This window comes from Octopus sinensis, linkage group LG9, assembly GCF_006345805.1.
Source record: "Octopus sinensis linkage group LG9, ASM634580v1, whole genome shotgun sequence".
Classification (NCBI taxonomy): Eukaryota; Metazoa; Mollusca; class Cephalopoda; order Octopoda; family Octopodidae; genus Octopus; species Octopus sinensis.
This window is the reverse complement of record NC_043005.1, coordinates 44,218,818-44,233,817: the sequence shown is the minus strand read 5'-3', so window position 1 is coordinate 44,233,817 and position 15,000 is coordinate 44,218,818. Positions and strand designations below refer to the sequence as shown.

The 15,000-nt window shown below is 33.9% G+C and overlaps 1 protein-coding gene across 4 annotated transcripts in view; it reads left to right on the top strand.

Moving 5' to 3' along the window:
- LOC115215869 overlaps window positions 1–15,000 on the top strand; it is a 326,154-nt gene that overhangs the window by 274,745 nt on the left and 36,409 nt on the right. For all 4 annotated transcript variants that reach the window (XM_029785214.2, XM_029785213.2, XM_036505939.1 and 1 more), the window contains exons 11-12: window positions 6,990–7,176; window positions 13,037–13,172. In XM_029785214.2, the coding sequence (XP_029641074.1) occupies window positions 6,990–7,176; window positions 13,037–13,172 (323 nt within the window). The remainder of the gene's footprint in view (window positions 1–6,989; window positions 7,177–13,036; window positions 13,173–15,000) is intronic.

The following is a 15,000-nucleotide window of genomic DNA, read 5'->3' as shown; positions in this document are numbered from 1 at the left end:
TAGATATATTTGATGAGGTCTGACCTGGGGCTGAACAACAGCAACAACTAAGGTCTTTTTTTTTGTTATCTAATGTATAGATTTATTTCTGTTCACATATAATTAATTCAGACTATCAGCTGTCTTTGCTTGAATGCCTTAGAGAATCTTAATTTGTACAGCAAACTCATGTGTAAATGTTAACTATATTAGCACAGACATAGCAATGTAGTTAAGAAGCTTGCTTCATAACCATACAGTTCCAGGTTCAATTCTACAGCAGGGCACCTTGAGTGTATGTCTTGTCTATTATCTCTGGGTTGACCAATGACTTACAAGTAAAATTCGGTAGACGGAGACTGTGCAGAATCCTGCTGTGTATGTGTGTGTTGGTGTGCCTTTGTGTACATTCATGTATAAATGGTGCATCCAGTTATGTTCCTTTGCACTAAGCTGTATGTAATTTAGCTATATGATAAACAAAGATTGATTACCAAACTGAAATAAATTCTAGTCTGATTTACTAAAACCTTTGAAGGTGATGCCAAAGCATGGCAGTAGTCCACACTCAGGAACTACTGTAGGCCACATTCTTCATTTGATCTGAATAAAGTTCAAGAGGAAAATAATCTTTAAAAATTCATACTCTGTTATAAGTCTTTTCCAATTCATTTGCATGTGTTGTTTTGCCAGAAAATAATATACTCTGTTTTGTGTAAACATGAGCTATATGCTCAAAACCTCTGATTAATTTCCATATTTGATTTTCCTCAATAATACTAGTAGCATTGTTAGATTGACATTATTGTTCCCAAAACTACACTAGTCATAATAACTCATTGTAAGCTAGTCATTTGGGTACCCCCTGTGGTGTGACGACTGTGTCCTGCATAATTATGGATTGCCCTTTGGCTAGGTATAGCACCTGTTCAGTGATATAACATATGTTCGGAGATATAGCATCTGTTCAGGGATATGGCACCTGTTCAGGGATATAGCATCTGTTCAGGGATATGGCACCTGTTCAAGGATATGGTGCTCGTTCTGGGATAAGGCACCTGTTCTGGGATATGGCATCTGTTCAAGAATATGGCACCTGTTCAGGGATATGGTACCTGTTCAGGGACATGGCACCTGTTCAAGGATATGGTGCACATCCTGGGATATGGCACCTGTTCAGGGATATAGCACCTGTTCTGGGATATGGCACCTGTTCAGAGATATGTCACCTGTTCAGGGATATGGGTATCTGATCAAGAATATGGAGCCTGTTCAGAGATATGGCACCTGTTCAGGGATATGGCATCTGCTCAAGAATATGGCACCTGTTTAGGGATATGGCACCTGTTCAAGGATATGGCGCCTGTTCAGGGATATGGCACCTGTTCAGAAGTATGGCATCTGTTCAAGGATATGATAAAGTCATGGGACTGCAACATGGCAGATTGTGAAGAGGTAGTGGAAGGGCTCAACTGAGCCAGTGGTGCTTCTTACAGTTATACTGAATGGAGGGACCCTATCAAGAGAGTGACTGCAACACATCCATAGTTGACAGAGTTAAGTGAATGTTAAAGGGTTCAAGTTTTTGTCAATGCATTGGAACCAGTTCCCAATTGTAAAAGCAAATACTGCCTCAGGAAGCATTTTCCTTTTCATATACACAAGAAGAGAATTCATTTAACCCTGTGTACACCTGTGGAACCATAAAGATTCATGATAATTTTCCTAATAAATGCACTAACAATTCAGATCATTTGATAGACTCATCAAGAAATATACACAAGAGACATAGAGTATTCACTCATGAGAAGCGGTTTTAGAAATTGTATAAGAATTCAAATTTCAGCATGAGGATTTCCAAGGGTCCCCTCCCAGTTTATGTAAACTATTAAAACCTCACCCTTTTGCATTGCCTCAGCTCTTCATCATTTTTTTCATTGTTTCAATATTATTTTATTTTTCATTTTTAGCTTTTCATTTCTCCATCGCTAATTGCCAATATCTCGATTGTCACTTTCTTCTACGCGTTCATTCCTCCTGTCATCCCTCCCTTCATTCCTCCCATCACATTCACAAGTGCCATAACTCATACCTATATTAACTTCTCTTAACTCCTTTTAGCTTGGTGTTTTCTGTTTCTTTCTGACACTACATTTCACTCTCCCTTTTCATTTTTCCCCAACCTCTCCTTACTAATGGCATTACCCTGTTGTCTTTCTGTACTAGATTTCTTACAGGGTTGTAGGAAACCTATTTACCGATTTTCCTTGCAAAGGAAAATGTAGAAATAATATTGGTCATTGTGTATCCAACATTAAAGGCACCCAATATGCCAAACAACATTCCATGATAGCCACAGATTGCTTGAACTACTGAGGCTGTCTTATGTTGCCAGTAGAGCAATTTATGCACATAGAAGATATACATGGAGCAATCTATACACATTGAGTGGAAAGACTATAGCTCTCCACTCATTAGTGACCATATAAAACTTTTGCATTTTTGGTGTTTTGTATGGTCTACATTGAGAACAAAGTAATTCCAGAAAATAACCATTCCATGTGTACTAGGATATCAGGCACATCAATGATGTAGTCATCGGAAGAAATACACTAGAATAAACTGAAAGATGAAATGAAGATTTAGAAAACAATTCAGTCCCCAAATACAACAGTATTCAATGTGGTGAAACACAAACTCAGGTGACACAAATTTTTATATATAAATGTAAGAATGAAGCCTAATTCATACAGAACATTTGAGTCCATTAAATGCCTAAATATTCAGAGATAACAAATGATCGCATAATCATAAAATGTCAGAAAGTAAATCCTTTCAAAAATGAATCTGGTTTCCTCTGGAGAAAATGCTTTAAATAAAGAAGCCATAAAGATTAAACAAACGACAGATATTTCAATGCATTAGTAGAAAAATGTGCAAAAATGTTTCTGAACTAAATTCATTGGTACAAATGCTAACTCAGTAAAGATATATAAACCATCATCATCATCATCATCATCGTTTAACGTCCGTTCTCCATGCTAGCATGGGTTGGACGGTTCGACCGGGGTTCTGGGAAGCCAGAAGGCTGCACCAGGCTCCAGTCTAATCTGGCAATGTTTCTACAGCTGGATGCCCTTCCTAACGCCAACCACTCCGTGAGTGTAGTGGGTGCTTTTTACATGCCACCTGCACAGGTGCCAGGCGAGGCTGGCAACGGCCACGGTCGGATTGGTGTATTTTATGTGCCACCGGCACGGAAGCCAGTTGAGGCGGTGCTGGCATCGGCCACGAGTCGGATAGGTTTCTTTATTTATTTTTTGCTTGTTTAAATTGTTAGACTGTAGCCATGCTGGAGCAAAGAATTTTAGTCAAATGAATTGAACCCAGTACTTACATTTTAAGCCTGGTACTTATTTTATCAGTCTCTCTTGCTGAACTGCTAAATTACGAGGTCACAAACACATCAACACTAATTGTCAAGTGGTGGTGGAGGGGGACACACACACACACATCACATGACTGACCAGGCTATCAGATGTTACACGTCGCTGGTCACAATGCACTTTTGTATTGCTTTAGCCTTCAAATGACACCACCCCACTGGCGAGGTGAGTCAACCAACATTACCTACTGATCGAAATGGGGACTAGAGCAATGTGAAAAGAAGTGTTTTGCTCAAGTACACAATGCGCTGCCCAGTCAGGGAATCAAACCCACAATCTAGCAGTTGTGAGTGCAACAATTTAACCACTAGGCCTCATGCCTTCACACATATATATGAATCAATATATGAATCAAAGGCATCTCAGTTATAAAATGGTTAAATACATCATTAAAAATCTCTCAAAACAGAATAACACATGTATTACACCTAACCCCAAATTAGCTGTATGAATGTATTACAAAATGACTAGAATTAATCACTACACAGAAATAAGCCTGCAAACCAGACAATATACTATAGATGACCCATTTGATACAGAAAAATTCCAATGCATAAATGAAAGTTGTAATCTTTATGACTTAAACTGTTACAATGAACATACAAGTACGATATGTTCTCACCACCTGATCTCACATTCACAACAATGAAATGTGGTAGCACATTATAGTACAAAATACAAAATAAAACCAAATAGGCAATCTTTAGTTGATAACACAACCATCTTATATAAAATTCCACAAAATAAATTAGGAGATAACTATTGAAACTTTATTAATAGCAAATAAAAACCAAAAATTAACACACAGACACAGAACCTTAGCAATAAAATAAGACCGGTTTCTGATGGCTGAAAGTAGCTACACATTCACTGGCAACATTTTAAATCTAGCAATAATATCATTAGTAACAGCATCATTTTCACAATACTTGCTGCCCACTATAAATAGACAATAATAAACACAACTAACAACCAACTACTTAATACAGACTAAGATTTAGAAGCTCTAGAAATATTGATGGACCTGGAAACTTTATTGTTCCAAACTAAAGATAAAGGACATATAAGGAAATAGGAAAATTGTGTTTCCAATATAACGTGTTTAATACAAAGGCTTTCCCCCTCACACATATGATACACATGTAAATACATGTATACACTCACCACATACATATACACATATATACATGCATACACCACATGTATGCATACATACATCTGTACATACATATGTACATACATGTCTACATACAGACATATAGAAACACAAATGCAGAAACACACACACACACACACACACATATATTTACATAACAAATGCATAAGTACACACACATTTATATTCATATATGTTCGTTCTTTATTTTATTTATTTATTTATATATATAGATATTTTTTTTTTGGCTTGTTCAAGACTGCCTTCAGAGCAGAATGTTCTATGTCTTTTGTGTTGGTTCTCTCCAAGCAAATATTCTCTCTGTCCAAATACTCTTGACACTGTATGAATACATTTAAAGAAACATATATCCATAAATTTAAGCTCTGCTCAGATCACAGATGTGTTTAGAGCTTTGAACTGTTTTACTGTTTAGAGAACATTTAATTGGAGATCCCTATAATAAAGAGTATGAAATTGGGTGGCATTTAATAAAGTCTTTTATTATCATACGATATGATGCTCAAAAGTTCCTGGCTTTAGGTCAGTTAATTTTGATATTATTCAACATATTCCACTTATTGCGGTGGTCATTCAATTTTTCTAAGCCCTGTAAAAAAACTCAGCTAGGCCTTTCGCAATATTTTTAAAGCCAAGAAGTTTTCAGTAACTGTCATAGATATCTTTGTTTGTCTTAACCTTTCTAGTGTCATTTTAGTGTTGTTTCCATAGCTACTGTGTGTAATCCATTGTATAACAATATTTTGAGGAAGAAAAGAGACTCAGAACAGTGTCTTGTCTTGTTCCACATATTACTACATTCAGGACTCTATATTAGCCATTATTATTTGAATTTGGACTTTCAGGAAATCATTGATCCAAATGCTTAGTCCTTTAGCATTTAAACTGGCCATATCTGATCAAAATATTCTGCATCTTTTATGTTCAATTTGGCCAGGTCCAACATCTCACACCTACCTTACAGTGTCATTCTAAAAATAAGTAATCATCATCAAAATCTTGAAGCCACAAGATGATGCATGATTAATACAAAACAATGTGAATAAATAAGCATTACATTTGACAGAAGGGTAGGTGGATGCATGGATTAGTGGTTAGGGTATTCAGCTCACAATTGTAAGGCTGTGAGTTTGATTCTTGATGGCTTGTTGTGTCCTTGAGCAAGACATTTTATTTCATGTTGCTCCAGTACACTCAGCTGGCAAGAATGTGTAGTACCTGTATTTCAAAGAGCCAGCCTTATCACACTCTGTGTCACTCTGAATCTCCCTGAGAACTACATTAAGGGTACACATCTTTTGTGAAGTGCCCAGCCACTTGCACATTAATTTCACAAACAGACTGTTCCATTGATCAGGCTAACTGAAATCCTCATTGTCATAAGCAACGGAGTGCCAAACATTTGACAGAATAATCTCAATGCTTAAATGTTAAACCTCTTGTTATGCTAGCATTTTACCACTTGTGATATAATGTTACCTGGTCAAACTTGTTAAAGGTTTTGATGAAATCAAAGTACACACAGTTAACCCTTGATATCCAGATAAGCAGACTCTTCAAAATTTGTTTGTGTTCTGAAAGATATATTTGTATAAACAATTTGTTACCTCTTCTACATGTTTTCTGTTGCAATTTAAGCCTGTAGTGGTTTGTTCATACCCCACTGCCATGTGTATGAATATATGCTATTGGTTCTTTCCATGTTCTTGATAGGCTTCCAGCATCTGCATGATTCTATCATTGTATTTCAGGGGTTTAGCAAGGCTTGCATTACAGAATTTTGGGTGTAGATCTAGAAAGCCACCCAGTCCTGGAACTGGATTTGTATAAGATAGCTTATTGATTTGATTATCTATGAGTTTGGGAAGTTTATATTGATTTGATTACTGTGAGAGGTATTGTTTGGTAGAATATTATAAGATGTTCAATATGTTACTGTTTTCTTGGCTACAAGAAGATACTTTCATAATGTGTGTGTGTGCTACAATAAATTTAATGTAGATAAGTCTACAACTTTTAATGTCTGAATTGTACATTGTAGAAAGTAAACAAATGTGAATACATTTTGTTCTCTCCACACACACACAAATAATAAGGAAATTACTGACATGTTTCATGGCTGGTTGGTTGCTTTTAAGAGGAAGACAGCTTCACAGTAATAGGGCATCCAGTTGCAAAAACCATGCCAAAACAGACACAGAGGTCTGGTACAAGCTCATGCCTGGCCAGCTCCTGCCAAACTGTCCAACCCATGCCAGCATGGAAAGCGAATTTTAAATAATGATGTACATATATATATATATATATATATATATATACATATGTATATACTCAAAGTTTCTCCATAATTCTTATAAACCATACTATATTCTTTTTATTTATTATAGAAAGATTCCTGGCTTGATGTTACCAGCCATAATGTTGGAATTCCTGCTCTTGAAATAAAGCGTCCAGATTGTAGTGGTTATTTGTATAAAATGGGCATGAATCGAAAAGTGTGGCGACGGCGCTATTGTATTTTGAAGGATGCCTGTGTCTACTACTATAAGAATATTGAATCCATTAGTGCCAAAGGTAAGTGTGCATTGCTAATGTTCATTATCTTACTTGAACAAATTATTTATTGCTAATAGTCTCAGCTAAACTTCAGTGTAGTCTTATCTTTATCACATATTACACTGACTTTTTTAAAATCAAGCTTACAACTTGCAGCTCTGTTATGAATAATTCAATTTTCTTTTAGTATACTTTTCCCAAGTTTAGAAATTTTAACTAAAACTTTCTTCATTTCAGGAAACCAGTATATATAGTAAAAGTATATTCGATTCTAAAGAATGCAAATTATTTTCTCCTTCTACTCCTTTCTCTCTCACCCAATAAATTGAATATTCACACCTAAAACAAATAAATAGTTAATGTTTTATCTAATTCTTAATACTATAGCAACTAATGTTTATGACATAAGCATTCTTATGTACACAAATGTAAGGTTTGTTCAAAACAGTGCTTTAAGTTACATTATAGTGGAATAAATTTATTTCTTTTTGAATTTATAAAAAAGAATTTGAATAAAGATCAGCGGTTAATCTACTTTAGTTTTTCTAAGCCTTGGCTATGACACCAAGTTAACATAGTATTATAGCCAGTTGTATTGTTGACTATTTGCTGACTTATAATTTCAGTTGTCTTAAATCAGGGGTTCTCAACCATGTTTTATCTATGGACCCCTTTGATTACCATTTTATTCTGGTGGACCCCTCCCCCAGCCATTTGATGATTAAAAACTAGTATTATAAATATTTCTTTCAAAATTCTTATTTTGTTTTTCATACATTATTAAGGCATAGGAGTGGCTGTGTGGTAAGTAGCTTGCTTACGAACCACGTGCTTCCAGGTTCAGTCCCACTGTGTGGAACCTTGGGCAAGTGTCTTCTACTATAGCCTTGGGCCAACCAAAGCCTTGTGAGTGGATTTGATAGACGGAAACTGAAAAGAAGCCTGTCATATATATATATATGTATATATGTGTGTGTATATATTTGCGTGTCTGTGTTTGTCCCCCCAACATCGCTTGACAACCGATGCTGGTGTGTTTACATCCCCGTAACTTAGCGGTTCGGCAAAAGTGATTAATAGAATAAGTACTAGGCTTACAAAGAATAAGTCCTGGGAACGATTTGCTTGATTAAATGCGGCACTCCAGCATGGCCACATCAAATGACTGAAACAAGTAAAAGAGTACCAGAGTAAAGAGTATTAACTTGCATTGGTTGAACTGTGTAAAACATTAGGGAAAGAAACCTAGCAGTTTCTTGCAATACTAACCAATACACACATCTAAAACAAAATTTTTTCAGGGGCCCTTAAAATGCTATCATGAATACCCAATTTATTATTTAGAATAATATATCTTCTCAAACTCAAGAAGGCAGCCATGAATTTAATTTCAAGTTTATGAAAAAAATCTCTCTGTGGTCACTCGACCAGCTGGAAATAGCTGCCAAATTTTTTTTTAAACCAATCACTGTCTTCTTAAATAAAGACAGTTTCACTGTTCCATGCAGTTCCTAGTATATGAAAAATCAGCAAGACAATATGATTCAATGCCTTTGTTTATGGTCATCTTGTTTCTAAATACTTAAATGATTGACTATAATTTGCAGCATATGAACCAGCATTTCCCCATGGACCTTAAAAATACATTCTATGTCTCAGGAAACCACTTTATAAAGATTGCAGTTTTAATAAACTTTTTTGTTTGCTTTCATAAAGATAATTTTTTTTGGTGATTAAAAGATTCATAAAAGATGTGTTTGCAAGGTTTTGGCAGTGTTGAACCTATCAAGTACCACAAAGGAGAAATTTCATCTTAAACAAAGTCATGTTTAGACCAAATTCCTCTATTATTCTTCTTAAGGTAATTTTTCCTACATGTTCACCTTCTAACTTACAGATGCCAGTTTTTGCCTGCCTTTTGAAATACTGGCACAATGTCTGTTACAACAACAAGAGTTCCAGTTGATCTAATCAGTGGAACAGCCTGCTCATGAAATTAACGTACATGTGGCTGAGCACTCCACAGATACGTGTACCCTTAACGTAGTTCTCAGGGAGATTCAGTATGACTCAGTGTGTGACAAGGTTGACCCTTTGAAATTCAAGTACTACTCATTTTTGTCAGCTGAGTGGACTGGACCAACATGAAATAAAGTGTCTTGCTCAAAGATGCAATGCATCACCAGGTATTGAACTCATGATTTTGCAATCATGGACCGAATGCCCTAACCACCAAGCCACATGCCTTCCACACCTTTAAGAATGTACTGTGCATATATATATATATCAAAAGGATGTGTCATAATACTATTCCACAGCCATACCAACAATCCAACATGCCTCCATCATCAGCTGCCCCATGGATATCATTATGGTTTTGACACCTGGGCAGTACCATTCAATCTGGTGTTGTGAACAGCACTAAAATAAGTGTTGTTTGGGAACAAACAAACCAAAGAAACCACAACTTTCAAACACATTTACCCCATGTACAACTGTATTGATAAATATATTCAACAAGTAAATTACAACCATTCCTAAATAGGTAACTAAACAGCAACAACTCTATTAAATCATACAGAAATTATAATCCCTACTATCTTCTGTACTATAATATAAAAGTAAAAGTTTAGTAACAACATTATATATATAAAATTATGAATATAGAATTAAATGCAAGATGGTTCAAATTGGATACATATATATGTATATGATTTGACTATAAATTCTTATTTCTTTCAAAATCTCTAGCAACCTCTTTGATGGAACTGTAAGGTTCTGGGCCCTGGTTGGGAAACACTCATATAGACTATGTTTCAGATTCTCTAAATCTTCACGTCTCTATACACTAGAATCTGATTCTCAGTTTCCTCATTTTTATAAAGAGAACCATTTAACAAAAACAAAGGACCTTTCAAATAATGCACTACTCTTGAATAATTTATCTTAGATTAAATATTCATAACAAATAAATGAATCAAATAAACTAGCTTCAACTTGTCTTGATATTTCCTAGTATGCCACAAAAAAAAATCATATATACATGTATGTAGGTATATATATATATGTGTGTGTGTGTGTATTATTTAAATTTAATCTCTTAAAAGTTGATCAATCTCTTTCATGCATCTTACATTCCAGAGTTCATTTGGATTATTTTTGTTTTAAACGGTTATGTTTAGAGTTAGATTTATGATTCTTTGATATGTATCTTCATATGAAAACATTATTGCATGATGTGATATTTTTGATGTCATGAAAAATTCACAGAATTAAATTAGAAGTTTCGACTGTTCTAATTTAATTCCATGATTGATGTTGTATTGTATCTCCTTTTATTTTTTTTTCCCCCCTCATCTAAACCAAAAGGTAGATTTTATGGGAGAAACATTAAGTAAAATGCATTTTGTAAAATATATTTCAAGCACCCTGTAGTTCATTAAAATTTAAGTGTTTGTAAATTGGGAAAGGAAAATGATAACATCCATATTCGCAGATACTGATTGTTATTTGTTTTTTAAAAGATCGTGGAAAATCTGTTATAAATTGATTTAAAATCTTCTGTTGACATTATACTGAAGATGCTATTAAATTTTATTGGTTTAAAATAAATTACATAAAATATTAAAATAGGATACATTTTAACAGCTATATGGGTTAATTTTGATTATTAAATAAAATGGGAAAAGAAGGGAATTTTTGAAAAACATTAAATGATAATATTGATAAAAACTATATACAGTTTCATAAATATATATTTATGTATTGCTCTCAAATATGTATAACATGTGATAGAAGCTAGTGTTTTTGTTTTATTTTTATCTGGAACATGTAACAATTGCAAGTTTCCTTGAAAACCATATTGATCTATGTGGTTATCAGGTTTGAAATCTACTTTGTCTTTATAAAACTCTATTACATAAATGATCTACATTAAATAACACCACCTGCTTCATTAAAATGTTCAACTTTATATAACTGCCAAGTGTGGAACAGTTAACATTGATGCTCCATTCTTCCTGTATATTTTGTTATATAAACAAAACTTGCTGTGTAAATTTAACTTAATTCTTAGTTAACTAGCTCTTTTTTAAATTAAAATAGAATAAAAAAAAGGAAGGAAATTTAATAACTCTTTGCATTCACCCAGTCATGTTGCATATGAGTTAAGCATCTCAGTTAAGCAATTAAAGTTCAATTCTATTGATAATTTCTACAGATATGTTTTAATTGAACTGTATCATGTCAATAAATTTGATAAATTTAAGGTATTAAATAGAAATATGAAGTTAAATCTTGCATTTCAAGTATAATGTATGTTATTGATTTCTGTATAGTTTGTGGCTTATCACATCCCACAAAATAAGATTTCCAATCTTTATCAACTTACACTTTTCCATTCTCTGTTGGTGTGTTACGACAAACTTGATATTATATCTGATGAAATACCTTCAATACTCAAATTCTGAAATTTCTAATTAAGAATATTCAAATGACAAATTGAATTACATACTTCACAAGCATTGTCTCACACACACACACATACACATACACAGGTATGTATACATACATACATACATACATACATACATACATCATACATACATACATACATACATACATACATATATATGTATGTACATACTATAAAATATCAACTATATAATACTTCTTGTTTCATTATAAGCTTCAATGGATTTATATAACTGTTAAAGCATTTTTATTTAACATATTTGTTGCTTTGAAAGCCAAGAATAAAATCTAGAGATCTAGTTCCAAGCAGCTTTGGCAAAATGAACATTTAGTAATAAATCCTAAAATTAACATTTAAATTATGTACCTAAATTTAAGAGATGAAACCTTAAAGTAATGATTTAAATTATTAGCATATGGAAGCAGAGTTTCAATATTTACCATTTATCTCAGAATTTCAACACCACTAATTCTGTGGAACAATGATCCAATCAATGGAAAAGCATGCTTATGAAATTAATGTGCAAGTGGCTGATCTCTCCACTGACACGTGTACCCTTAATTTTGTTCTCAGGGAGATTCAGCAAGAAGCAGAATGTGACAAGGTTGGCCCTTTCAATTACAGGTACTACTCATTTTTGCCAGCTGAATGTACTGAAGCAACATGAAATTAAGTGTCTTGCTCAAGGACACAACGCTCCACTGGGAATTGAACTCATAACCTTATGTTCATGAGCTCAATAGCCTAACTGCTAAGCCATGCATCTTCACTCTGGAACATTGAAAGAATAGAATTAATGGTATTTGAATCAGAATTTAAAAGCCAGCAAACTCTGTGGTTATCTCATCTTGATCATTTTGCTTACAGTAAACTGTAGCCCAGCTTAAAAGCTCTGAAGTAAAATTTTGCAATTCAGTTTTCTTTATTTACTGGTTAATTTGCTCATTTATTTGCATCTGGTAGTAGCAAATTTGTTTTTGAAGCTGATATATACATACATATATACATGTATATATATTTATATATATATATATATACATACACACACACACACACACACATATGTGATGGTTTTTGTCAATTTTTACTATTCTGCAAATGATAATAATATTTTATAAGCTTAAAGCTTATAAGCAATCACCATGCAATGACTAAAGAAAATAGTCTAATAATGGGGTAAATAAGCCCTTGACAAAAAAAGTAGGGTTTCCTGTATGCATGGGCCTTGAACCCACAGCTCTTTGTTTTCTGACAAATATGAGCCCTACTTTTTCCGTTGCGGGCCTATATGCCTCATTATAAGACTATTTTATTTAGTCATTACACAGTGAGCACTTATAAACTTTAAGCTTATATATATATATATATATGTATGTATATGTCATTATTGTGTCTTTTAATCAGGTGTTGCTCACTTTCATGGCTATGAGGTAGATGACAGAGCTCTGCCAGAGAAGAAATATGGTTTTGTTGTCAGTCCTCCTGAGAAGTCACTGCGGACATTTTACTTCAATGCTGAAAATGAAACTGATAAGAAAAGGTGAGTGATTATGCAGTTTGAGAAAGGAATCAAAACAAAATAAAAAAAATATTGATTTCTTACTAGTTTGTTTTCTGTTATGATACTTGTGATACAATTTTATACAGCTCATTATTATTATTGAGTGAGAGAGCAGTGCATGCCATCAAAGTGACACTGGGGTAAAATATATGAAGCCCAGTATACCCATCATGACTACTTGTCTGATAAGGGTACACTAGGCACATGCATAACAAACATATGTGCGCAACATGGTGATCTCATATCAAGATAAACAGCACATGACCTTGCAGGTGGGGCCCAGTTAGAATTTTCTTCTGGTCGAGTAACCCATCCCGCTCAAAAGGTCCATGAATAATGGTTGTTTAAGGATGTTGAACGAAACACCCATGTTTCCAGAGGTGAATTATTCAAACCCCAAAGAATCCCTCTCAACACATGGCTATGATACTCCCCCACTACTTCTGCTCGTGATTAGAGATGCAAATATCATCAGCTTCTAAGGGGCATGCTCAACTGGTTAAGGTCAAACAACTGACCAATAAATCTGTGTTATTGAGCAGAATATTTGCTGTAGCCCATATCTTTTATACCAAGAAAACAATGTACATGATAACACTTCCAATCAGTTAAGATCAGAAGCCACAAGAGCAACTGCCTTGTACTGCATCAGGGCATAATTATTATTATTATTATCATTATTATTATTATTATGATTATGATTATTATCATTAGTATCATTATTTATTAATTGCAAAGATGATGATGATGTACTATTATAAACATATGGCAATGAAGTGTAGAAACTATGAGAGGTTGAAAATGCATATTAAAATATAATTGAAAAGATTCTAAATAAAAGTTAAAAAAAAACATCTTAGCCATTGTGGGGATTTTGACTTTTGTTATCATAAATATATAATCTGTATGAGTATATAGGCACAGGCATGGCTGTGTGGTAAGAAGCTTGCTTCCCAACCACATAGTTCTGAGTTTAGTCCCACTGCTTGGCACCTTAGCCCAATGTCTTCTGCTAAAGCCATGTGAGTGGAAACTGAAAAAAAGGCCTATTGTATGTATATGTGTGTCCGTGTCCATATATATATATATATATATATTATATATATATATGTCTTTGTGTTTGACAACCAATGTTAGTTTTGTTTACATCTCTGTAACTTAATGCTTTGGCAAAAAAGGAAACTTATAAGATAAGTACCAAACTTTAAATTAATGTAAGCACTGGCTCAATTTGTTTGACTAAACCTTTCAAGGTGGTGCCCCAGCATGGCCACAGTCTAATAACTGAAACAAGTAAAAGGTAAATGATAAAGGAAGGAAAAGATAAAACATATAACTTAATAGTAAAAGTAGCATAGAAAATGGATTATCTACTTGATCATAAATTAATTATTCTGATGGTTTTGCCTTATTTTTAGAAAAATCCTTTCTACTGTAGGCACAAGGCCTGCAATTTAGGGGAGAGGGATAGTCAATTATATCGACCCCAGTGTTTCACTGGTACTTAATTTATCGACTCTGAAAGGATGAAAGGCAAAGTTGACCTCAGTAGAATTTGAACTCAGGATGCCGAAATAGGTGAAATAACACTAAGCATTTTGTCCATCTTGCTGCCTTCCATTTTAAAATAATGCTATAAAAAGAAATTTTATTTCAAACAAAACTGTAGCTGAAGTTTCATTTGGTTTTGTATCGGTATTGAAGTGAAATTAATACTTCACTCCTAATTTACTTATTGAAACGTTTTAGAAATTTTAAAATTATAAAAAATAACACTTTTGTAAAAATCTTTAGGTATTCTTTCATC